At 46.2% G+C, this 25,187-nt stretch overlaps 1 protein-coding gene across 1 annotated transcript in view; it reads right to left on the minus strand.

Moving 5' to 3' along the window:
* smo (smoothened, frizzled class receptor) overlaps positions 1–25,187 on the minus strand; it is a 129,191-nt gene that overhangs the window by 41,297 nt on the left and 62,707 nt on the right. Inside the window, exons 8-10 of the mRNA XM_065432057.2 lie at positions 22,031–22,139; positions 9,343–9,534; positions 760–899 (exon numbers count right to left, since the gene is read on the minus strand). Coding sequence (XP_065288129.1) covers positions 760–899; positions 9,343–9,534; positions 22,031–22,139 — 441 coding nt within the window. The remainder of the gene's footprint in view (positions 1–759; positions 900–9,342; positions 9,535–22,030; positions 22,140–25,187) is intronic.

Consider the following 25,187-nt stretch of genomic DNA (forward strand, 5'->3'; position numbering starts at 1 on the left):
CGTTTATACGTTTAGTGGCTAAGCATGCTTTGCGGGCAATATTTCGCATGCAGCACGAAATTGTCGCACAATTCAGCACAATATCGCATCAATATTCTTAGATTACATAGAAAAAAATGCTAACTGTGTTTGCTCCCATGGGCCAGCAATATCCTCGAATATGTGTATCCAACCGAATATTCGAACATTATCAAATATCTATTTGTCATACTGAATATGAATAATAAATATATAATATTTGATAATTGAACTTTTTGAATGCTCGCACGCTCCTTTAAAACTGATTTTAAATATGTTTTAAGGTACTTTTCCCATTGATATGTTGCAGGTGACGTGTGTGTGTATGTCCAAAGAAATCAATCTCACAACTTATCTCGACCTTGAAATGTCGTGTCAGTACTGCATTGTCTTTTTGTGTTTCCCGCTTAAGATGCAGAGATTTCTGGTTGGAGTACCTTGAATGGTGCTAGCTTAATGTGCTTTCCTTCTAAACCATTTAATGTTTGTTCTCTGAAGCCCATTTTCTTTAACATTCAGCCGCCATAGATGCGTCTTCATTGTGTGGGTTAAGTCCGACAGTGGCTGTACATGGGCAAGCTAAAGCTCTTTAACAGTGGTACAACTTGCCTACTAAGTTTGAATGAAACTCCACATGCCCAAAACAAACATGCCTGATATGTCCGACCTGTCCTCACAAGTAAGAGCAAATGTGCTTGCCCATAATGCACCCGCTGCATGCTAACGTTGCATGCCACTTACCAACTGGGTCGTCGTGTACACTGTGAAAGCTGATTGAGCCCTGGCCCCGGTTCAGCTCATGCCGGCGAGAGAATGCCTCTGCGACCAGCTTGTGTCGTTGCACTCGTGGAGCATCCTGTGAGGGCTGCCGCAGGATGGTCCTGCACCACGGAAGAAGGCACACTTCATGAGTGCCAATATTAGGCATGCGTAGATCTAAAAATTTCTGAAAAATCATCAGCCATTCACTCTGTGTAGGTGTACGACCAGTGAAGCTGTTTAGCACACAACAAAGAGGTGACACAGAATCTAGAACAAAGGCACAAACACATTTATGGTCTCGATCGGTGGTCATTGTGACGAAAGGTACGCACACACATTTATTTTTGTACATCCACGTTCATTCATGTTTTCATTTCGGGATATATTGAAGCAAAGAATTTGAGACCGACATCAACACACTGACTGGCAGTGGGCTACTGCCATCAGTGCCTTCACAGAGGGAGAGGCAGTATGTGAATGCTGGCAAGATGAGTTGCATCAGAGCCAGCTGTGGAAGAAGACAACGATGACTAACGTGCGAGCAGTGGCATAAGCGCATTTGCGCAGTTATGCTGAGGGGTGCCAATGAGCCAGCCGTGGTAGAAGACGACGATGAACGCGCAAGCAGTGGCACCAGCCATTACTCATGACGATAGTTTTTGCTCACAGATTTGTTGACAGAAAAGAAAAATGCATGAAACCTTAGCCATAAACAGCTTCACTGTAAAATCAAATACGAATACTGCAATTTGAATACTGAATGATAGTATACAGATAAATTTATTAGCAAGTTTCTTTAACATGTCGGACCTTAACAGTTAGGTTGCTAAATGTGGGAGTAGTCAGCCATCATAGTCGAGCTTTGTTTACTTGAGGCATGTTAATTTGGCAAATTTAGTGATTTATATTGTCCGGTCTCACCAACAGCATTATTATATACAGCACCAAATGCCTGTTAACTTGGATCTTGAGGCATTTGGCCCTGCACATTTGTCGCAATTTGTCATCAAGTGAGACGCTCAGGAGCGCCGGCAGTGCTTCAAAAGTACTCATGACAAATGAGTGAGGCAAAAGCTGCACTAGCACTGAACTAAAATGAAGTATTGGCATGCTGTTCACTATGACCAGTGATTAGAAAAGAACCACGAGAAGACTGCATGTTTTCTTTTCACTACAGGTGTGCAGAACTCCTGCAGTACAAGAGGCAAGGCAACCCCTTTCTCTTGTTTTCCTTCAGTATCAGACACCCGATCAGCTCATTGACTTTGAAATACTGTGAAAATATCACACAACCATGCATCTAACACAAGGTCAGAAGGTGGTGGAGAGCACATTAGACAGCTTGAAAAAGAAGCTATTATGATTACAGTCGATCTCGGATAGATCGAATTATTGTTTATATCAAACATTTGTCAGATTGCCTTAGAAATCCGATGCAAAAGTATAGTGAAGTACTACGCATAGATGAAACTCCCATTCACTGCTACATTTAACACTGTGCTGCACCACACCCCCAGAAGTACGCTTCTCCTAACAAAGACGCAATCGCTTTTTACGTCATCGGAGATGTTTATTGCTGACAAATTTGAAACGGCTCTGTTTTGCCAGACGCTGTCACACAAGAGATTGAATCTTATAGGGGTATTACTCAGGCTCGCGCGTGCGCACCTGACCCTTCTCTGGATCGCACAGCGCCGGCGGAGCGGCAGTCGCTCCCTAGCACTTTCGCAGCAGCCCTAGCAGTCAGAGCTGTGACCCCCTAACCCGCGGTTCGCAGTGAGTTGCGACCACGGCGGGTTCAGGCCAGTGGGGACAGGGTGAGTCTCGACCTAAGGTGTTTATTCACCTTAGAGTACAGAGATTCCAACAGACAACAACAGCCACAACACACACAAATACAACACAAAACACAACCGCAGCGGCGGAGCATTCCGCACGTCTGGGGTGAAACACAAACCGCACAATGTGGGAACCACAAAAGAGGCTGATAAGAGTTCAGCTCACCCAAAAGTGGATCCGCGCTCGGGCCCTGGGGCGGTGAGTCGCACACAAAGGCCGGGCGCAACACAGGGGGACGGCGTGCGGCGGTCTCAGCGGCTGATTTGAGATGCGGCCTTTCGCTAGCTCTTCCGCCGTGAGACCACGATCCGTCGGGGGAATAGCGCTTCTCCCGAGCGGCGGAGAGGGGTCTCCCCGGTTCCAAGAAAGGGAAAGGAGGGAACGGGATGCCTTGGCTGCGGCGTCGCGGCCAGGCGCGAAGAGCAGCGGGAGCGGCGAAGGTGCCCTCTCCCCAGCTACCCTCCGCGGGCGAGCACGTGATTATCGCGTGATAACCGCGTGGCCGCTCCGGAGATATCGGGACGCGCGTGCGATCCCCACAATCTGAAGGACAGTACATGCCGCGGAAGAAAAATGAGAAGGGTGCTCTCAGTTTTTCTCGCTGCACCTATGGATGACTTGTGCAAGTTGCTGCCATTTATTATCATGAATGGCATTTTAGGATTTCGCAACTGGCCATAAAGAACTTGACGACAACCTCCACTTGAATGGATCTTTACATTACAGCTTGAATTTAACGAAACCACAGCACAGCAGACACTAGACATAACGTTTGCCTGTCTCACCACCCACATATGATGATTGGCTGTTTAAACGGCATATTGTCGGTATTGTAACAGACATGTGGCCGGGCACATTTATACACATTTCACAGTACAAGTGCACTGATGGAGGCATGGTGTGTATCCATATAGGCTAGCTTGCTTTTGCAGGTGTCCATTTTGATCCTTTATGTTTTACTTCACTGCTGGTGTAAATTTTTAGCAGCAACATGCTTACACCACTGCCAGAAATTTATATCAGCAGGGATGTAGAATACACTTGGTTACCGTAATATTAGCTCAGCGCTTGTCTAGTTAGCTCTGTGCCACTACGTAGCTGCACCTTGCAGGTCCTTCACATTTGCACCTCCACTCATCTGGTAAAACATCCAATCCGCTTGTATTTACCAGAATACTGGATACGCCAAAACACTCTATTATCGAATATTGTGCTTTCTATATTTGTATTCGACTTGAAAACTAGGTATTGAAAATTTTTTTCAATATTCGATTGGAAACAAATATACGAAACAAATAGAATATTAGCTGGCTGTGTGAGAGCAAACATGATTCTTATCATTTATTTCTATCTAATCCCAGAATATGAGTTTAATTTTGCAGTGATTGCGTGCTGCTGGCAAAATTTTGCCTGTAAAGCACACTCAGCCACTGGATGGCTATACCTGGCGACAACTTTCTGTGGCAGCACGGGCAAGGCTACATGGGCGGAACCTATGCACGAGTTTTATTACGCCAAATAGTACCACCATTTCGCGCAGGATTTAGGTTTCGATTTCGCCAATGCTTTCTGTGAAAGCACGTTGATCATAACATTGCCATATGAGCATGCAGTGAATATGTATGATCTGTGGGGAAAATAGCCTAAAGCCAAATCAAACGTCTATAACATTTATCGAAACGATACACAGTTAAACTTCAATATAAAAAACTTCAACACAATGAAATTCTCAATATGATGAAGCATTTAACTTTTCATTTACTCTTGTCCATAGAACAGCACACATTTATAACCTCAACATAACAAAAGTATGTTTGTGTGCGATTTCAAAATAAGAAAATTTCACTACCGTCACAGAGGAATGCCGAGGCAATAAATGGAAACTTCTATGGACGCAAATGGCCAAATGATTGAATTGCATGCGGCTGCTTGCAAATGTGCCAGGCTGCTTCTTCTGCGGTGACAGCTGTAGGGAAGATGTTGACCTCTGTGCGAGCGGGTATGAACATGATGTCACCGGTGTTTGGGACAACATGATCCACATACATGCGAGGTGTGTCCCGCAGACAAACACCATGAACCCCATTTATATGACGTGGAGCTCATGTTCACTATCTGATAAATTTTGTTGAGTGATGCAATCTCTCGATGTTTTTTTTATTCTACCCTTGCCGCAATGCTGCTTCTGTACCTGAATAATTAGCACCCGTCGTTAGTGCAGACTTACATCAAACAAATCCCTCGGTGCAATCTCTGCATATGCTGTTGTGATTTTTCTGCCGATGAATACATGTGACATTGCTGAATAAGTGCAGTCGAAGTCACCTCAAGAAGAGTAATTGCCAATTTATTGATGGAAATGCGAACACTAGCCAACGAAGTCACCAAACACACGGGTTAATAAAAGCGCGTGTTAGTGCTGCACCGCCGATGCAATTCTGCTGCATACGCCGATGAACTACCATTCCTGCTGCAGTTTGTGCAATTTTAAATTCCCCAAGGGAGCTGCTTGGAAACGTACAAAGCTAAATACTGACTAACTTTTCAGTACTTTTTTATATTACTAGAGAGAGGCGCCACATGATATATTTAAAGGCAGAGCAGCGCCAGTCAAAGTAGATGAGCGCTGGGGGCAAGGCCCGGTTTAGTCGTCTGCAGCGTAAGTATAGGAAAGAATTCAATTATGTACAAAACTCACATGCAGGAAGGGACTACGTTGTGAAACAAACAAATCACTCGGCATGTTAAGTTTGCTCAGGCAGCATCGAGGTGTGATGACTTTCCAAATGGGAAGCGAACTTTTCAGCGAGAAATGGAACAAAAGTACCATATGCAGCAGCTATTAGCAATTCTCCCCCTGAACTACCTATTTTCTAAACACATTTCCAAAAACGCAAGCAATATCTTAGATGCCCTCAGGCGAGAAGAATAAAGCTGTTAAAGAAGCACTTCCTTGGTATCATTCCGATAATACACAGCGTGATTTATACCCTTTATAAACAAGGCAGGGTGAAAACTTCGCAGCTCAAAAGAATCAACAAGAGTTATGCATGGAGCAACTAGCAACAGTTAAACATGTGCAAAGCCACGCATAAAATAGATCTAAAGACATGAAGTGCACAACAGCTGGTGCGAGGATTTACCGTGCGACATGAAACCAACAATTTCAGTTCTTGCAAACTTCAGTAGCTTTAACATACAACGCAATGCGCTCATGCAGTCGTGCTGCCTAGCTAGCACAACGCGGTAAAGAAGTGGAAAACAATATAAGCGGCAAACAGCATTCCGAACTTTAGCGAAATGCCTTTAAACCTCATGCTTTGTTGCTTTGTTGCTCACGCGTCTAACTATGATCGAGTGGAAAAAAACACCAACGAGACAAAGGAAAAGATGAGAACGAGAAATTTCTTTTCGAAGCGACGATCCATTTTTGCTACCGTTGCTCCTGTTGATGAGGCTTTGCCGGAAATGATTAGAACCATATCGCCGGCACGTTTTCACCGGCATTTGAGCCCCCCACCCTGCAACAATTCTTCTTCGACATTCCCCGAAGCTTTGGCCACCCCACACATGCGAATGGTGCTGCCTATCTTGCTCTGAAAACGTGAATAAGACAGAGAAGCTCGATCAATGACACAACAAACTACGGTGCGTGCGAGGCTCCTTTCCCGCTTGTTCTGCGAAAGGTCGCTATCAGTGGCGCGTCCGTCGGCGTGCACAGCGCGTATAGTCCGGTTTTCACGGTACTCATTTTTCTAGGTTAACATGAGCCAAATACAGTAGAACCTTGTGATATGGCCCTATTTCGTACAACTTCCCAGCACTAACATTCATGATCTTGAACATGAAAAATGACCCAATACAGTTAAGATCCTGTTTTACTGGTTAATACGTGCCCACAAAATGCATCTTTCGGCCCTAACATATGGTAAATTGCCAAATTGTGATCATATGATGTTTCTAGTTGCTAGATTCCATGTGAACAAGAAAAAGCACGAGGCATGCATGATCGAGAGCAGTAGGCGTTCCCCGTGGCGGTTTCCCAAAGCACTTGCCTGCCGCGTCGCGTGAAAGTGCCGGTATGCACTCAGTTTCCTCTTCCAGTACCAGCAAACTCTTCATGGGGCTGCTATTCAGGGTACTGTCGAATTCCATCACATTCTCGAATTTACAATCTGGTCAGCTCTGATTAGCCTAGAGAGCTGCCACAGCCTCACTCAGTGGCTCAAAATGCCGCCATTACCTAATCTGAGAATATGGTGGAATTTGACCATGTCCCAGATAGCACCCCAGGAGGTTGTCACAAGTCGCATTCGTCAACCCTATTGCGGTAAGCATCTTCACCTGTCTGTTTCAAAGTGAGTGTGGCTTAGTGTTGCTGGAAGCATACTTCTCACTTTTAATAGCGAATAACCCAAATGCGTCACTGTTCCCTGCTGCAGGTGGCGTGAAGTAAGCGTCATGTTTCGCCCTCCTGGCATTGTAATGCGGCGTTGCCCACCAGTTCAATTTTCCTTCTGTTTCCTGCTGCTAGTATTAAAACACATAACAGGAAAAGAACACAGCACTTCCTGGGCCATTTGGTTCCCACCAGCTCCACACGCATTGGCGTTTCATGCCACAAAAATCCTTGCCGAGTGGGCACGTCAAAACTTCCCGCCAAAATGGCCTGCCCGGAGAAACTGCTGACCCATGCCAAATTCAAGAAGCGCAAACATACGCTTGCCGAATCGCTATTAACGACAACGCATGTTCCGGCTGCTAGAACCCCACCAGATTAGTGTGAGTCGGTGCCTTGTGCTGTAACGATTCATGCAAAGCTTCGCATTACATATGTGTCAGTTACGATTGAGTCTGCCACATTTTTTTTGTGAATTCAGATCATACGTTCTCCCAGTTGGTATGTTTTTTTCTGATGCTTTTTTCTAAAACTTATGAATGAAGCTTTACTGTACACAATGTTCTAGCAGAACGGCTAACTAGTCTAATTTTTTACTGTTGACAATATTTGAAAAGGCGGCAGCACAAGAAGAAGACACGGACGGAGACAAGACGACAAGGACGAGAGTTGAACTTCTAACAACTTTTATTGTGAATGATTCACGAATAAATACATGCCGTCCGGTCCAGGGGTTGTCATCTGTGCATGTGCAAATATGCCAGCCCTTCGCCTGAAAGCATGATTGAGGCCATGCTGACACATCCCTCCTAGAGTCTAGAAATTCCTTCAGACTCTGTGATTTCCCATGTGACAAGCATCTTACTCTTAAGTGTTTGCAAGGTCGGCTGAACAGTCCTTGCAAGTCAGACAATTACTTGCCAGAAAAACCTACAAATCTTTTCCTTTACGTAGATTTTTTACGTTGTTTCGTGCTCCCTTAACCTATCCTTAACACATCTCCCAGTTTGGCCAATGTACCAAACTAAGGCACACACAGCTTTTTGTTGGATGTGCAGAACGCGTAGTGTGTCAAATCCCTTTAAGGTACAGAAAAGTGTTCATACGTCTTCTTTGTGGTGCTGCCTTGTTAAATATGTACCAAAACGTCCAATTCACTGCATTAATCAAGTTGACAATGTAATTGCAGCATTCCAGCATGTTAAAGTAACTGAACTTGCTAATTAATATAAATGCATATGCATATCATAATTCAATATTTGATATTCGGAGCTAAGCATTCGTATTCAATTCACATTTAAAAATGTTGATATTCGCACAGCCCTACCTATGTTAGACACAAACATGCTGCAAATGGTTTTAGCTTCTCATTACTCATCCAAACTTAATATGAACGTCAAGAAATTAAAAGGATGTTGCATAAATTGGATACCTTTATGTTGTACATAAAACTGGTAATTCCAGGTTCGGTTTCACAGACATCAGGAGGAGGGGTGTTATAACCTTCCCTATAACATTTGAAAGCAACAACACAGGAACATAACTTTTGCTGCAAAATGATCCGTTGTGAATCTTAGATTCAACTAAGCAAACAAAAACGTGACTATTGTGAAAATCTTCTAGTTTTCAATTTTCTTAATCTTAAAGCTTCATCAAAAGCTCCTTAGATTGAGGAATTGAGAAAGCAGTAATGGCGCAAACGCAAAGAGGAGCAAATTTTTACAAATTTTCAGAACAGGGTTAGGCACATGTATGCTGAAGAAAAATTCAAGAGACGACTTAGCACAATGCAATGGAATGCCAAGATATTCACCCATTGAGAACTGTAGGGAGCATCCAATTTTCAGGAGCACTGGGGCTCAAAGAGGATGGGAGCATCAACTGGTAAAACGTGTAATTGATTAAGCAAGAGACAAATGGAGGGAAAAAAGCAGGGAAGATATGGGGACAGCATTGTCCCAGGTGTGAGTAGCTTTATGAGAAAAAGCCGAGACAGATTACAATATCATAACATGTAAGCAGCTCAAGCGGGCTAAATGAACTTTAGTTGCCACCCTGACTTAAAAGGGATGTCGTCGTGATCATCAGGAAGAGTCCTCGAACTGAGGCATTTATTTGGTTGTGGCACTTGCTATGCACAACTTCAAAGTGGCACCCTGACTGCAGTGTAATCTTGTGCAATGCCAAATCTGAGCAACATGCCAAATCTGAGCAAAAATAAAAAGCAATGGCACACACAAAGTCTTCCTTTAAAGTTGCCAGCATGAAAACATGGGTCATTTGTAGAAGGCTGCACTGCCGTGCTCATAGGAGAAACAGCCCACCTGCGCCAGAAGTGGCTCCAGGCGGTGGCTGTGGCTGAGGTGAGCACCCAAGATGCTAGGGCCAGGCAGGCACCCAGGAAGGCCACCAGGTGGAGTTGCAGCATGGCCAGGCTGGGACGAGCATCTGGCTCGCACGCACGCACAGGAAGCTCTGGCACAGGGCTCTGTGCCGTCTCCACATTGGCTCGACAGCTGCACATGACAGACAACACCTTTGGCCCCTCCCTTCCCAGCATGTATCAAATCCCAAAGGAGATAATGTGGTCGGGCAACCTGACCATGCGCACAGTATTAGTACAGCAAGGAGCTGCCACTTATTTCACAATGTAGAGGGCATACTGGTGATACAGGCCCTGATGTCACAAACTTCATTGCTACACTTTGTATAACTTGACATCCATAAAACGCCATCTATTTTCAGCCTCAATATAAAGAAGTGTGTTCATCGCGGATTTCAATGTAGCAAAATTTCACCACTGCTGCAAAGAAAGACTGAGGATTGTAACGGAAACTACTACAGGCACCAGTGGTCAAATGGTTGAAATATGCGCAGTTATTTATAGACCCACCCAACTTGGCAACAGGCGAGTGTGCTGCGAGAGTAAAGAAAAATGACTGCACAGATCATATAGTAAAAGCTTGTTAATTCACAACTCGTTAATTCGAAATTTCAGATAACTCGAAGTAGCCGTCGCAGTCCATCCAACAATGTATTGAAAGCAATATGTAACACATCCTGCTAATTCACACTGAAATTGGCACCGCCAACGATAATTCGAACTCCGCATCATCGTGGATGGGGAGAGTGCTAGTGCGCGAGAGCACGTTGGCGACGCTAGCGTCGCCACGTGGGCCGCGCAGCTTTGCTCTCTTCATTAGCAGCAAGCATGATAACACCGTCGCCACGCGGCGCCGCATTTTTCGTGTACGAGTGAAAGTGTGCGAGGGTGAGCCAGCGGAAGCGCCTCAATCTCATGTGCGTGAGCGAGGGAGGCGGGACAGAGCACGCCCTCACCTGTAGCGCTCGAGGCACGGGGCGAGGCGAGCGAGGGAGGGCAGACGTTCTCCAGCGGCGGCTGCTTATGGCGCGGCTATGCGGGAAGCGTATCTTGAAACCGATCTGCGACGTGGCCAAAGTGCACGCCCGCGTAGGCCTCATCTTCAAAGTGATCTGCGATGTTTGCAGAGTGCAAGCAGTGCCAGTAGCTTCGTATGCAATGTGCTTTCTACATTTCATTCGAGTTGAAGCAAGAGCTGTAAGGTCAATTCGCTTGCTGCTACTGCTGCATTTCCTCACTCCAGCGTTTTTCAGCGAGTTTCCACAGTCATCAAGCGAGATGTGTTCATGCTTACCTGTGTGTGCACAACACCGTCCTTGTTAATTTAGTTAGTAAGCGAATGTGTACAAGTTTATGCGGCCAATAAAACTACTATCATTACTTCAAATAGCTATCTACTAATTTGCTATCGTAATCGATGCTTCGCTTTTCGAGCGAAACTGTGACATTTTTTTTCCTCCGCATCAGCCAGCGCGACGAACGTGCGGATGGAGCAAGAGCCATCTCTACATCAAGCCCGTCAGACCATGTTGGCCGCATCCGGTTATGTTGGCTGCACCAGTGCGATGTAGCGTGTGTGCACATGTGCTCACACCATGTCGGACTATATACGCGCCTTAACCGAGTGATTTTTTTTCTCCGACTTTCATTAGTGTGAATTTTGTATAATTTGAATTTTTTTAGCATCTCTGATGAATTCGAATTAACGAGCTTTTAGTGTATCACTTACTGTTCTTGTTTTTACTTTCACATCCCATGAACATATATGTGTGTGGATGTTCGAAAATAAACTTTATGTGGGAGACAGTGCTGTGGCTATCTTTCATTTTACATTTCTCTGCTGCCTGCCCATCATAAAAGCACCAGGATTCACATTTATTGTAGGCTGTTGCTGACCCTGAAGTGTGCCTGTAGAGCTTACAGTGACCGCTGTTATATGTGCATCTTCACCCTGGTTTCAGCAAAGGCATGGTTTAATTGTTTACTTACAGTCTTACTTACACTGCTGTAAGTAAATAACTAAATTAAAAAAAATTAGACATTAGAGGATAGGCCAGTGCAAGTATGTGCGAAATAATACAAGAGTGAAATAAGGTAAATAACATGGTAACATGCGACATCATTGTGCTAACATACAACACGCCTCATGTCCTGTTCATTGCTAATCAGATGAGCTTTCATAAAACCCTCAATTTCAACAACTACAGTATATCCCAGATTTATCAAACTCAAAGAGGATCGCAAAATAGTTTGCTATATCGAGAATTCAAAATATAAAGTATGCTTATCTGAAGCTCAAATGAAATATCCGCATGTCTTGAAAAGCTTCCAGAGATGGTGAAATGAGAAACTAACCGATTTGCTTACTTAATGCCATGCCGAACACACAGAAGTTGACTTATTTCTTGCTCACAAACCTTGCAAGTTGCTCACACTGTGGAATGGTCTTTGATATACTGATTGCTGTGTGCTGTGCTGTGTGATGGTGTGCTGTGTGTGCATGATTCCCATCCGCATGAAAAATCTCGGCCACTTGCATGTTTCTGCTACTGTATGAAGACGGCGATGGGAGGGACAAAATAGGGTGACTAGGCTACCGTATTTACATGATTGTAAGTCGACACCCCCCCCCCCCCCATATTGCGTGCGACAGGGGAAAAATAGAAAGAAGAGCATGCCCGAGGGCGCACTCAATAACGAAAATTTATCAGTAGCTGGCATGGTCACTGGACTACTCATCTTCACTTGTGCCATCGTGCTCACTAGTGCTGCTATTGTCATCGCTGCTATGGTCCCACAGTGTGTCATCTAGCAAAATTCCACATTTGGCAAACGACCGCACCACACCTTGTGGAACAGCAGCCCACGCAAAATGCACCCAACCACATGCAGCCATCAGGGAGGCTCGTTTGGCAGGTCCGGTTGGCGTAAGTTCATGGTCTTCTGCCGCCAGCCACTCGTTGTACTCACGGTGGAGATCCGGGCTTGTTTCATGACCATGTTTCACTTCACTGGCAAGGACCGATCACGCATTTCAGCGACGCATGCCCCAAGCTTGGACTACAGCTCCCGAAAGCATCCAGACTTCAGCCCGTGGGAAATTCTTCACTTGCTGTCACAGGTGAAAATTTTGCTTCACTGCAGTCGCCACTCTCACACCACCCGTTTAGAAAGATCGAAATTGCGGCCCGCTGCGCAGTGATTTGTTTCTTCGACGTAAAGGATGGCAGCCCTCTTGAACGCTGCTGTGAACGAGTGCTGAATGTCTAGTGGGATTGGAGCACTCATGACGACTAAGGAAGCATGGAAGTAACACGTAGCCAGCAGTCAAGTCGAACACGTCAAACTAAGAGCTACAGGGAAAGAGAAACACGTGAGTAATGTCTACTCTTCCATGAACTATCGATACTCCCCGCAAGCGCCGCCGTTCTGAGGTGCCACCGCGAATGGAACAGCGGCACTTTCATCAACTATCCCCCCCCCCCCATGAGTGTTGTGTGCACTGTAAAACTCTCAAAAATGTTGAAAAACCCCTTCCGAAAAGCGAACAAACACGCAAGATAGCGAAAAGTACAGGTAGGGCCATAGAGCAAACATAAAATTGTAACTGCGTTGTAGCTCCCCTGATATCCCGTTGGTCTCGCTTTTTTGGCGGTGCCATGTTTTGGTTTTGATTATAAGTCGAACCCCCACTTCAGGTTTTCAAATTTAAAAAAATAGGTCGACTTACAATCGTGTAAATGGGGGGGGGGGAGGGGGGGGTGTACTTGAATGTAGAAGCAGACGTGCATACATTGTATGCTAATGTGGTAGACGAAGTCAACAACAGTGCCAACAGCGTGCCTGCAGGCGATGGCAGAGACGTAATGAGCCCACTGGGGCACCTTCTTTGGCAATGATTACAGAGTCCCTGAACGTCATCGACAGCTCTGTTGAGTGTGGCGGCCGTAACTGTGAGACAGCTGTGGTTGTGGCCTCCAAAACCGGCATGCTTATGATGCGCTCCTAGCTTAGCATATCTCGGAGGCACTGTCTGAAATATGAATGTCTAGCCCACATAGCTAGCAGATATAGAGATAATGACCCATGATTAATATCACAACCCGTCCAATTTCCGCTGAGTCTTTTTCCTACTGTCTCAAGAAAAAATAGAGTGGCAGTTTTATCAATTTAGTGACTGCAAGAAAAATTATTGCGTATTTAAAATCAGCATGAAGAACTAATCAAAGAATGTGAATTTTCATCATAGTTGGCCATAAAGCACAGAAAGTGTATAGACAATCCACATCCCATCTTAATTGCACAATTATGGCGTGAACTGCTTGCAATAGTTTGTTTATAAAGATCAACATCGATGTAAGGGACATTAATATAACGAAATTCTCAATATAACAAGGCACTTAACTTTTTATAACTTCTTGTCCATAGAACGCCATGCCATGTAGCTAGAACATCAATATAATGAAGTGTGTTTATACACGGTTCCAATATAAATAAATTTAACTACCACCACGAAAGAATACCGAGACAATATATGGACACTTCCCTGGAAGCAGAAGGTCCAATGGTTTGAATTGAAGCTGCTTGCGAACGCACCTCTCAAATCACACGCCGTGCAACCAAACCAAAGTGCAGCAGCGTTCTGTATAAAGTCCAAGTGCGATAAGATCCTATCATACTCCACGTGCTGTATGCTTTGGGTGTGAGTGAAAGAATATTGCCGCGACGCCATCAGCGCCCGACCACGTTGACGAAAAAGACGACGACCTTGTCTGTGCAAGCGAGGCGCTAGAGAAGAAGAAGCCTGGCCTGAGCGCTTGCCCTAACTCTCTCGAATAAATACCGCTCTCCTTTTCTTGTCTCCAGTGAGCCGTGACACTGGTGGACGTGCTGGGTATCGCATCATCACCTAATGATAGGGACGACTCCTGCGAGTAGCCCTGCATCCAGCCCTTCAAGACATCATCCACGCGTCGAGACACCTGTGCACCGCGCAAGCCGCCGCCTGCAAGGTCTGTGCCCGGAATTCGGCCTCTTCCAAGGCACGTTGTCAGCGACCTCACCGACTCAGGAAATGGCGCTTGCAAGTCCAACACAGGTGACTGTTCAAAACAATCTAGTCCCCACTAGCTTCCACGGTGACACGTATGAAGACGCCGAAGACTGGCTGGACCAGTACGAACGCGTAGCTAAGGTCAATCAGTGGCGTCCGGACCAGAAGCTTTCCAATGTGTACTTCGCTCTTGAAGGTAGCGCAAGGACGTGGTTCCAAAACCGCGAGGCACATTTGACAACGTGGGACGAATTTTGCCATCGGCTACTTGACACCTTCGGAAGCACTGATCGCCGAGATAATGCACAACGCCTTCTCGAGTTGCGCATTCAGAAGCCAAACGAAAGTGTTTCGATGTTTGCCGAGGACATGTCTCGTTTGTTTCGCCGCGCGGATCCCAACATGCCTGATTCCAAGAAGCTGAGCCATCTCATGCGCGGCGTCAAAGAACGGCTATTCGCTGGTCTCGTGCGTAACCCGCCTACAACTGTAGACGAGTTCATTAAGGAAGCCACAGCAATCGAGCGGGCGCTGCAGCAGCGTTGCCGGCAATACGAACGCCTGACTAACGATGCGCCTGCAGGAGCCGCAGTATTGACAGCGACAGACGAGACCTCGCTACGTGAACTAATAAGAGACATTGTGCGCGAGGAGATTGCGAAGCAAACTGCGACACCGAAGGAGTTCACTGTTGCTTCGGTCGCTGAAGTTGTCCGCCAAGAAATCCGGCAAGCATTTGCATCACCTGAGCCACTCCCTCAACCGTGTCCCGAGCCACGCTTAGAGCCGCGCGCATACAGCTACGCGGACGCTGTTCGACGCCCTCTTTCTACCGGGCCAGTACAGCAGTACCACCAGCGGCCACCTATTGCTGCCTGGATACAGAGGGAGCATTTCAGGCGACCCCAGCTTCGCAGGACCGACGTATGGCGCACTGCTGATCGCCGACCATTGTGTTTTCAATGTGGCGAACCAGGGCACATTTACCCTATCGTTTTTGCCCTCATCGCCAAGGTGGCATCCAGGAAATGCCACCTGCCACCCCACGACAGTTTCCTGAGAGACATCGACGCTTCGACGACAGTACCACTCGGGAACAAGGCAGCTCAGCTAATCTCCGGTCGCGCTCGCCGTCTCCGTTGCGTTATTCTTCGCCGAACCGTCGCAGTTTCGCCGACGTGGTAAGAGGCCGCTCTCCAAGCCCACGGCGGGGAAACTGAAATCGGCGACCTCCGGGGGGAAGGTTGCAAGTCGTCGAACCGCCGAAAGTCCCCCAACATTACAGAGAAACGAGCAGAGCAGCCCGGAGAATCGGAACGCCGACGAATTTGTGAGTTCCGACCTACTTTTAACGATTGATGGGCACGACGTGACAGCTTTAGTTGATACTGGCGCAGACTTTTCGATAATGAGTGAGCAGTTGGCAGACCGGCTTAAGAAAGTCAAAATGCAATGGACGGGCCCTTATATTCGAACTGCCGGGGGCCAGATAATGACACCTACAGGAAAATGTACTGCACGACTCCAGATAGGAAATACAGCTTTTGTCGCCACTTTTATGATCTTAAAAGAGTGCTGCAGATCACTCATCCTTGGAATGGACTTCTTGAGGGAGTACGGTGCCGTCGTTAACATACGGGATGGCGAGATAACCTTGTCAACTACACTTGAACCCGACTATATCGAACCCGTTTACATCGAATTATTCTATATATCGAACAATTTGTGGACACGATATAGTTACAATAAGTATGTATAGAAAAAATTACGCTTACATTGAACAAAAAATAGCAGCGACTCCCGATATATCGAACGTCAAGCGGCAGAAAAGTGCCCCCAGAAGTTGTCTTTCCCTCGCGGTGGTGGGGAAACCCGGCGGCGCGGCTCCATCCAACCACTCTCCCTACTGTGACCTCGCTACATCGGACGAGCCTTCGACACCCCCTCTGCAAAAAAATGATCCTGGCCTGCCCGCAGCACTTGCTCAGACAGCCAATCAGAGGCTCTTGTGCCCTGTGCAAGATGGTGAAAGTCCGAGTCGTCTTGCTGCTTTTCTGGTTCATTTTGTGTGCACCTTGTGGGCCTTCTCCCGCAGTGTTGCCGTGATGAAGCGGCAGAATTCGCCTTTCGTTGTGAAGCTCTAAATCATAAATTGGGTCGGATGCGGTGAAAGGTCAGATGTTCCCGCAGCGTGCAAGATTCCGAGGAGCACTCCCAGCGCGATCTTGAAGAATAGGGGGGAGATTAGGGCTAAAGCGGCCAAACTCGCGATCCGGCGCTCGTGGCACCCAACGCGTACGCACGGCCGTGTAGAGTGCTTCATCCGAAATTGCTTCAGCCGTGCCGGCTTCCGCATGCTCGGTGATGATTGTAAATTCTGATAAATGCGACGAAGTTGTTGCTGGGGTTGACGAAGTTTGGAGCGAGCTGTGAGAATTTCCGGAAGCTGTTGACGAATCAGTGGTGGACGAATTTTTGAGTGCAAATGATGGTGTCGCGACCACGGGAGAGCCAAAAAACATTGCCGACATCGTACCGAGCACAAATGAAAGTGGGCACAATTAGGAAAACAACGATGGTCCGTTGCTCACATCCTCCGAAGTGATTGGTATGCTCACACTAGTCCGGTGCTCCTGCGCAAATGCAGAAGGTTGTGGCCTCAGCTGCTTAGACTCCTTTTCACAATGTCAGACTGCTCAGACTCCAATGACAAGCTAGGCAGCGAAATTGCCCAAGCAGAAGAAAATGCAGGACTATTTCATGCGAAACTAAGTTAGTTTCATCAATAAAGTGATTTTATATATGGTATGTGCTTTTATTACATCCAGTTATTTAGCAGGCCTATAACGAATTATGCTCTATATCGAACTGATAGGCATTTTTTTCCGAGTTCGATGTAGCCGGGTTCGACTGTAGTACAGAGACGAGCCACGACGAAGAGCGCCAACGTACATCGTTACGTGTCGCCGACGACGACGTCTGCATACCACCACTATCATGCAGTCTTGTCTCCGTCAGTTGCGGAGAACAGTTTGACAAGGACGGCGTAGCCGAACAACTAACTGCACTTCTGTTCCACCAAGGTGTTGCCATCGCTCGCGGTATTGTCAGCCTAATCGGTGGTCGCACAGAGATACTTCTGACAAATTTTACCAATGAACGCCGTCACATCAGTAAAGGCACCGCTGTGGCATACTTTGATGAAATTGACCACGTTCAACACTGCTTTGCTGTAAAAGAAGAATCGACCACCGATACGATGCCACATGCACCCGTCGTCGACGTTGACTCAGGTTTAGCGCCGCAAGAGAAACAAAGTCTCAGGGAACTGCTTGCTGATTTTAAGGACTGCTTCTCTACAACGTCCCGAGTGCGTCAAACACCACTGACGAAACACCGCATCATTACGGAGGAAACAGCAATACCCATCCGACAGCATCCGTATCGCGTGGCTGAGAAAGAGTGTGAAGCAATACAGCGGCAAGTCAAGCAAATGCTAGAAGATGATGTCATCCAGCCGTCAAAAAGCCCTTGGGCATCGCCCGTGGTACTCGTTAAGAAGAAGGATGGTAGCCTGCGGTTTTGTATCGATTATCGCAAGCTCAATCGGATTACAAAAAAAGATGTGTATCCCTTACCACGCATCGACGATTCCCTCGACAGGCTACGGCATGCACGGTACTTCTCATCGATGGACTTAAAAAGTGGATACTGGCAAATAGAGGTCGATGAGCGGGATCGCGAAAAGACTGCATTTGTAACGCCTGATGGGCTCTATGAATTCAAAGTTCTCCCTTTTGGTTTGTGTTCCGCGCCAGCCACGTTCCAAAGACTAATGGATACTGTACTCTCAGACCTTAAGTGGAAGACTTGCTTAGTCTACCTAGATGATGTCATTGTTTATTCTGCCACATTTGATGAACATCTCAGACGGCTACGGTCGGTTCTTCAAGCCATACGGTCCGCTGGGCTTACCTTAAAACCTGAAAAGTGCCACTTTGGATATGAAGAACTACAGTTTTTGGGCCACGTAGTAAGTCACACAGGTGTCAGACCTGATCCTGAGAAAATCGCAGCCGTCGCAAAGTTTTCAAGGCCTACAGACAAAAAGGCAGTCAGACGCTTCCTGGGCCTATGCGCATATTACCGGCGATTTATTGCGGGTTTTGCACGCATCGCCTCACCGCTTACCTGCTTAACCAGAGATGATGTCACGTTTGTGTGGGGCGAGGAGCAGGAGGCGGCATTTAACGAGTTGCGGCACCGTCTACAAACTCCGCCTGTTCTTGCCCACTTTGACGTGGATGCGCCGACAATGATCCACACCGATGCCAGCAACGTAGGTTTAGGCGCCGTCCTTCTTCAACGGCAAGACGGCGCTGAGCGAGTCATCGCTTACGCGAGTAGAACATTGTCACGTGCCGAGTCGAACTACTCTACCACAGAGAAGGAATGCTTGGCTGTAGTATGGGCAGTTACCAAGTTCCGTCCGTACATATACGGCCGCCCATTTCAAGTTATAAGTGACCACCATTCTCTCTGTTGGTTGACCAACATGAAAGATCCATCTGCACGTTTGGCACGCTGGAGCCTACGGCTTCAAGAGTACGACATGACGGTGGTCTATAAATCGGGAAGGCAGCACTTAGACGCTGATTGCCTTTCCAGATCGCCGATCGAGTCGTCCGGCGGAGATGATGACGAATCCACTGGCTTTTTGGGAGTTGTTGATGCGGCCACCATCTCTCAACAACAGCAAGAGGACCAGGAGCTCGCGTCACTAATTGATTTCTTAGAAGGCCGCACCACAAACAAGCCCAGATTGTTCTCGAGGCACCTGTCATCATTCTGCCTACGCAACAGTGTTCTTTTTAGGAGGAACTTCTCTTCAACAGGGAAGAAATATCTACTCGTCGTTCCTAAAACACTCCGCAATGAAATTTTGCAGGCCTGTCACGACGAAGCTACCTCAGGTCACTTAGGCTACACAAGAACATTAGCACGGATCAAAAAGAAGTATTACTGGCCACGGCTCGCAGCACAGGTGAAGCACTACGTTCGAACGTGCCTTGACTGTCAGCGGCGAAAAGTGCCACCTACGAAACCTGCCGGACTATTACATCCCGTTCCAGTGCCTGCAACACCGTTTGCACAAATTGGGATGGACCTTTTGGGCCCATTCCCAATATCTGCTGCCGGAAATAAATGGATCATAGTCGCGACAGATTACCTTACGCGATATGCTGAAACCAAGGCACTTCCTAGCAGCACAGCAGCCGAGGCAGCACAGTTCTTCATCGAAAACGTCGTCCTGAGGCACGGTGCTCCAGCGGTCATCGTAACCGACAGGGGAACCGCGTTCACGGCTGAACTTTTGCGAACTGTACTCACCCTCAGTGGCACGGCACACAGAAGGACGACAGTCTATCACCCGCAAAGCAATGGACTTACGGAGCGCCTCAACAAGACTCTCGCAGACATGCTGTGCATGTATGTCGATGTGGAACACAAGAACTGGGACCAAATATTACCCTACGTAACGTTTGCTTATAATACGGCTCGGCAAGAAACAACAAGAATGACGCCATTCAGTCTCCTCCACGGTCGAGAAGTGACTACAATGCTGGATGCTATGCTTCCTCATGACTTCAGCGATTCCGAGACTGACGCCGCAGATTTTACAGAGCGCGCTGAAGAAGCAAGACAGCTCGCGCGCGTTCGCATAGCTAGCCAGCAAGACCGTGATGCCCGACGTTACAATGAACACCATCGATGCGTCGTCTACCAACCCGGGCAAAGAGTGTGGGTTTGGGCTCCAGTACGCCGCCGAGGCCTCGCGGAGAAACTTCTGCGACGATACTTCGGACCGTACAAGGTTTTACGACGCCTTAGCGACGTCAACTATGAAGTCGTTCCTGACAGCCCATCCTGCTCGAGGCGCCGTCAGGACCTGCCTGAGACTGTGCACGTGGTACGCATGAAACCGTATTTTTGTGAGTGACATGGACACGCTCTGGTTTGCTGGACACCAGATGCTATCCGCCGAGCATCGGGACGATGCTCTTTCTGGAGGAGGGCAAATGCCGCGACGCCATCAGCGCCCGACCACGTTGACGAAAAAGACGACGACCTTGTCTGTGCAAGCGAGGCGCTAGAGAAGAAGAAGCCTGGCCTGAGCGCTTGCCCTAACTCTCTCGAATAAATACCGCTCTCCTTTTCTTGTCTCCAGTGAGCCGTGACAATATGATGGTCAGCCGAGGAGGATGGTGGTTTGACGAGCACCATCTTGCATGAGTTAGGGGGAGAGGTGGGTGACAGGTTTGCATGCGTCTCCTTTTTAAGTGCAGCCATGGCTGTGCATGACTGTCAGTGCGACTAAGCATATACACAGCCTGCGTCCCCTATTTTAGGGATAATCTGGCACATGTGCAAAGAGAGAGCGTACCGAGATGGCATGGCGTCATGTGCGCTGTCCTCCCGCACGTTTAGTACTGGAGGTTGCGTAATCTTGAGTTTCGTAGATGCTTTGAAGCAAGAGGTAGACGAAACATTCGCTGCCCACAGCCTGCACTGTTACTGCGAGTCACACAGTGAGCCACAGGGGCAGAGTGAACGCGAATGTGTGGCTGGCTTCGCATCCTACCACCCATGTGAAGATATTGTCGGCACGGCATGAAACCACAATTTTCATCGCCGACTCTCAAATTGGACAAAATGAACTTTTTTCTCGTTCTAACTTGCTTTTTGCGATTGCCCAATAATTCTGAAAATATTGCGGCGACTGTGCTTATTCGCATAAGATGTCTTAATTCAATATAATAAATGTCCGATATAACAATGCAAGTTGCAGATTTTAGCAACATTGTTATATCAAGGTTTAACTGTAAGTTCTTACTGACAAAATAATATCCACCAGAAATGTTCTGGGAACCTCTGAAATTATTTTTACTACTGAATCTATAAAACTTCTATGCAATGAAATTTGCAATTTAGCAAAGTTTTTTGCTTGCAAGTACAACTTCATTATATTGAAGTTTGACTGTCACATATCAAGCGAGCATCTCGCGGCAGCGACAGCTTACTAAGAGCCATATTTCCTAGCTAGGCTTAACCAACACTGCTTCATCAAAAGTCTATGGCCAAATACTGCCAAGTTGATTAAACACTATTCAATGTGGCTGTACAGCCCTCAGAAACCTGAAGCGTTGACTTAATGATCAAAGTGAGGGAGCAGAACACAGTCTAAATGGCACTAACTTTGTTTGCGGTGTCATGTGTACAGATCAGCCCGAAAATTTGTCTGACACCATGCTGCGTTTGAAATTTCATTCAACGTTACACATATGTTCTATGGAGTCGGTTGTGGCACCACATGGAAGTCTGAATAACTGGTTAGGCTTTAAAAATCAGGTGCCTGAAAAATTGGCCACCAACTGTGCAATGAAAATATGGTCACAGCTGCCAAGTATGTTGCCTTCCCATTTTATGCTTTGGAGTAAACTTTCCCAGAGCCCACATCAGTTGTTCGACAAAAATAAAGTGGGAATAAAAATAACACAGAAAGAACAGTGCTCACGCAACATATCTGCGCAGGCTTCTCTGCCAAATGGGCTGATTGCGGAATTCGTAGATGTGGCAGACGTATGTGCATGACACCAGCAGCACTGCTGTCACCAGGAAGAGGCCTGCACAAGAACAATAACAAGAGGCACTCAGTTAGGCTAGTGCGAACATTCAATATTTTTTGACATTCAATTGAATATTATGCTATTCGATATTCGCTTCAGCTCGAATTTCAGTACTCGAAATTTTCAAAGTATCCGAAACGAACCAATAAGTATACGTATCTTTTCACGTACTGTAAACCCTTGTTCATTCTAACTATACGGGACCAAAAACATTGTCCAAATTAAATGGATGTCAAATTATCGAGGACATCAAGAGAAATGCTTACTACATCAAAGCTTGCTTATTTACTAAATTAATCAAGAATCCTGTTTCTGTTTTGTACAAAAGCAGTGAGAAGCTGCTATTCTCAACATCTCTTGACTGGTTAGCACTCACAGCAAAAAAGGCCTCACGACATCCTTTACAGCATGACTGCGGCTCATGTCTTCTTCTGAGACATGCTTTTCATTACCACGCACACATTCCAATGATTTTTTTGCCAATGAGCTCGTCACAAACAGATCGTCTCTCTATTGTGACATAGCTGATGCTCTTCATCCTCAAGAGTTTTGCCGTGAGTAAAAATGAAACTACTCTTTTCCACAATCGCTGCAGATAAAACCACGGTGGCTCTCGACGTGATCACGGATGACGACTACGCAGCTATGAAGGAATGCAGCCAACGCGGTGTTATGCAAAACGGTAAACACAAGAAAAGACTTTAAAGGCACAAATAGGGATGATGTGTTCTGGCATTTCTGTCATTCACGTACAATTTCCAGTGATTATTTTGGCGATGCGGACTGCGCCGCTTCATTTTGGTTGGACGCTAGCAACATTTTTGCTCTTTTGTATTGCACACTTGCAGCACTCCGCTCTCGCAGAGCTCCGAGAGTTGTCCAAATTAACCAATGGGTGGCCAAACATATCAGAATTAACGAGAATTTGATTGCATTAAGTTATGCACACGGATGCTGGTACCATGGGACGAGTACGAATTATCTGATTTTCTGAATTAACAAGGGTCGAATTAAAGAAGTTTTACAGTATAAGCGGCACCCACAATTACAACACCCCCACCCCCAAAGAAGAAGAATGAAGAAAGAAATTTGTGCGTATAAACTGCAGAAATACCTGCACACACCGCCCGAATCTTTATAGTAACAGTCTCTATTCACGGAAGCACAAATCGTCCACATCTTATTTTCAGCCAGTCGCCCTGTTTCCCACCTCTTCGGCAGCACTTATGGCGAATAACTTTGCTCTAAAGGTGGCTTCTCGAATGCATGCTGTGCTGCCACACCTTAATTTGAAATTCGCATATAATGTACACCCTGATTTTACTGGTAATTTTTATTTAATTTTCCACAAGGCACTAAACAGTAACTGGTGGCCGGCAAACAGCACAGGTTAGGCCTAACAGCCAAGGCAAGCGCGGGTGTGGAAGGTAAACTCTTCTGAGAAGTTTGTCACCCATTGGTGATTGGGCCCAAGATCATGCACACGGGTCCACAAAAGCAGCAAGCATGCCTACCAAGTTCGTATGTGCACTTACTAAACAGAACAGGCTAAGCTTGCGTGTCGGCGGAAGGCTCAAGCTGAATTTGTGCAACACAGCATAAACCTCCGCTGTTGTGCAGTCATGGTTGCGCTTTACAGCATCGCGATGATGGGCAAGTGCAAAATACTCTCGCGGCCTCAACCATGACAAAATTTTAAGTAGACTGAAGCACAACAGTGAGCAAAAGCCTGTAAACGAATTTTCGGTGCTGCTGGAGTTGTCTGCTGGAGTGCTGAAGAAATGTCAAATTTGCATATTTGCATGAAGATATCTTAGCGGCACTTTGAAAACAAACTGGCTTCAGAAATGAACATGTTTCTTTTTTGGCAAGTAAACAATGCTTTTTTTAGATATGTTAAGATCTGGCACTTGTGCCTACCAATTTGTGGGTTTCATGCAAATCCCACAACTATTTGAACTAATCACTTTACATTTATTCCATACTATACTGTTTGCTTAAGAAATAACTTTGAACCGAAAAATTGATATTTGCACAGGCCCACATTCAGTGAAGGCATCAAGTGGTGCTAGCAAACACCAGAAGGCTTGATGCTACCAAAACAAGGTTGGTTATACAATTTGTTTTTACTATTCATTTCATTAAATATACTTTCTTATCATCAAATGTCACTTCCCCAATACTTCAAAATATCCTGCCTTGTTAAATGAACAGGTCTGAATATTGTATCACTGATACTGACAATTTAAAATCATCAGAGATTAGGACTACATTTATTTATCCATTTGTATTTTTTTAGTATTTGTGCTAGTGCTACCTTCTTGTCTATTGTGTTCACTGCATGCTCTTCCCATGTAGAACCTTTTTGATATACTCAAGTGCAAGTTATAAAATACTTTCCTTCATACGTTATGTGCTGTTTTGCTTGGGCTACCATATTCATTAACTGTCAAAATTTCCAATGAGCCTTACTTCTAAGTGCACACAGATGTCAGTAACAAAAAAGAAAAATTTGTTAGAGCACACATACACTGTAAGTAAAGGCACAATTAAGACCGTCAATGAATTCAAGTATCTTGGCGTGATCATAGCATGTGAACTTAGCTGGAAAACCCACGTAAAATATAGTATATTAGTAGCACTAAAAATTATGGTTACAAAGACACTGCTTGAGGCACTGTACTACTAAAACAAACCTTGAGAAAAGACGGGGAATGCGGGAGATGGAAATTCAAGACGATGAGCAAAACGTGAACAAGGTGAATGCTCGAGCCAACTTTTCGACAAGTGGACTTGTCTTCTTCAAGGCGACGTATGCTTTCCTCGCCACAGTATATATAGGTGGGGTTCTTCTAAAGGGGAGAGGGTGTGAGGCAGGAGGATGCGGAAACGAGGGAAAATGTGTTAGCGTGTCGAACTGAGAGTAAAGGAACGCTGTGTAGAAGGTGAAAGCCAGGGCACCTCCCACCCACCCCGGTCTGTCAACGCACGCGCGTTAGCCGGAGTGTCAAGGGCTTTTTGCCCTTTCTTTGCCTCTTTCTTTGA

Source organism: Dermacentor albipictus, chromosome 3, assembly GCF_038994185.2.
Source record: "Dermacentor albipictus isolate Rhodes 1998 colony chromosome 3, USDA_Dalb.pri_finalv2, whole genome shotgun sequence".
NCBI classification, from domain to species: Eukaryota; Metazoa; Arthropoda; class Arachnida; order Ixodida; family Ixodidae; genus Dermacentor; species Dermacentor albipictus.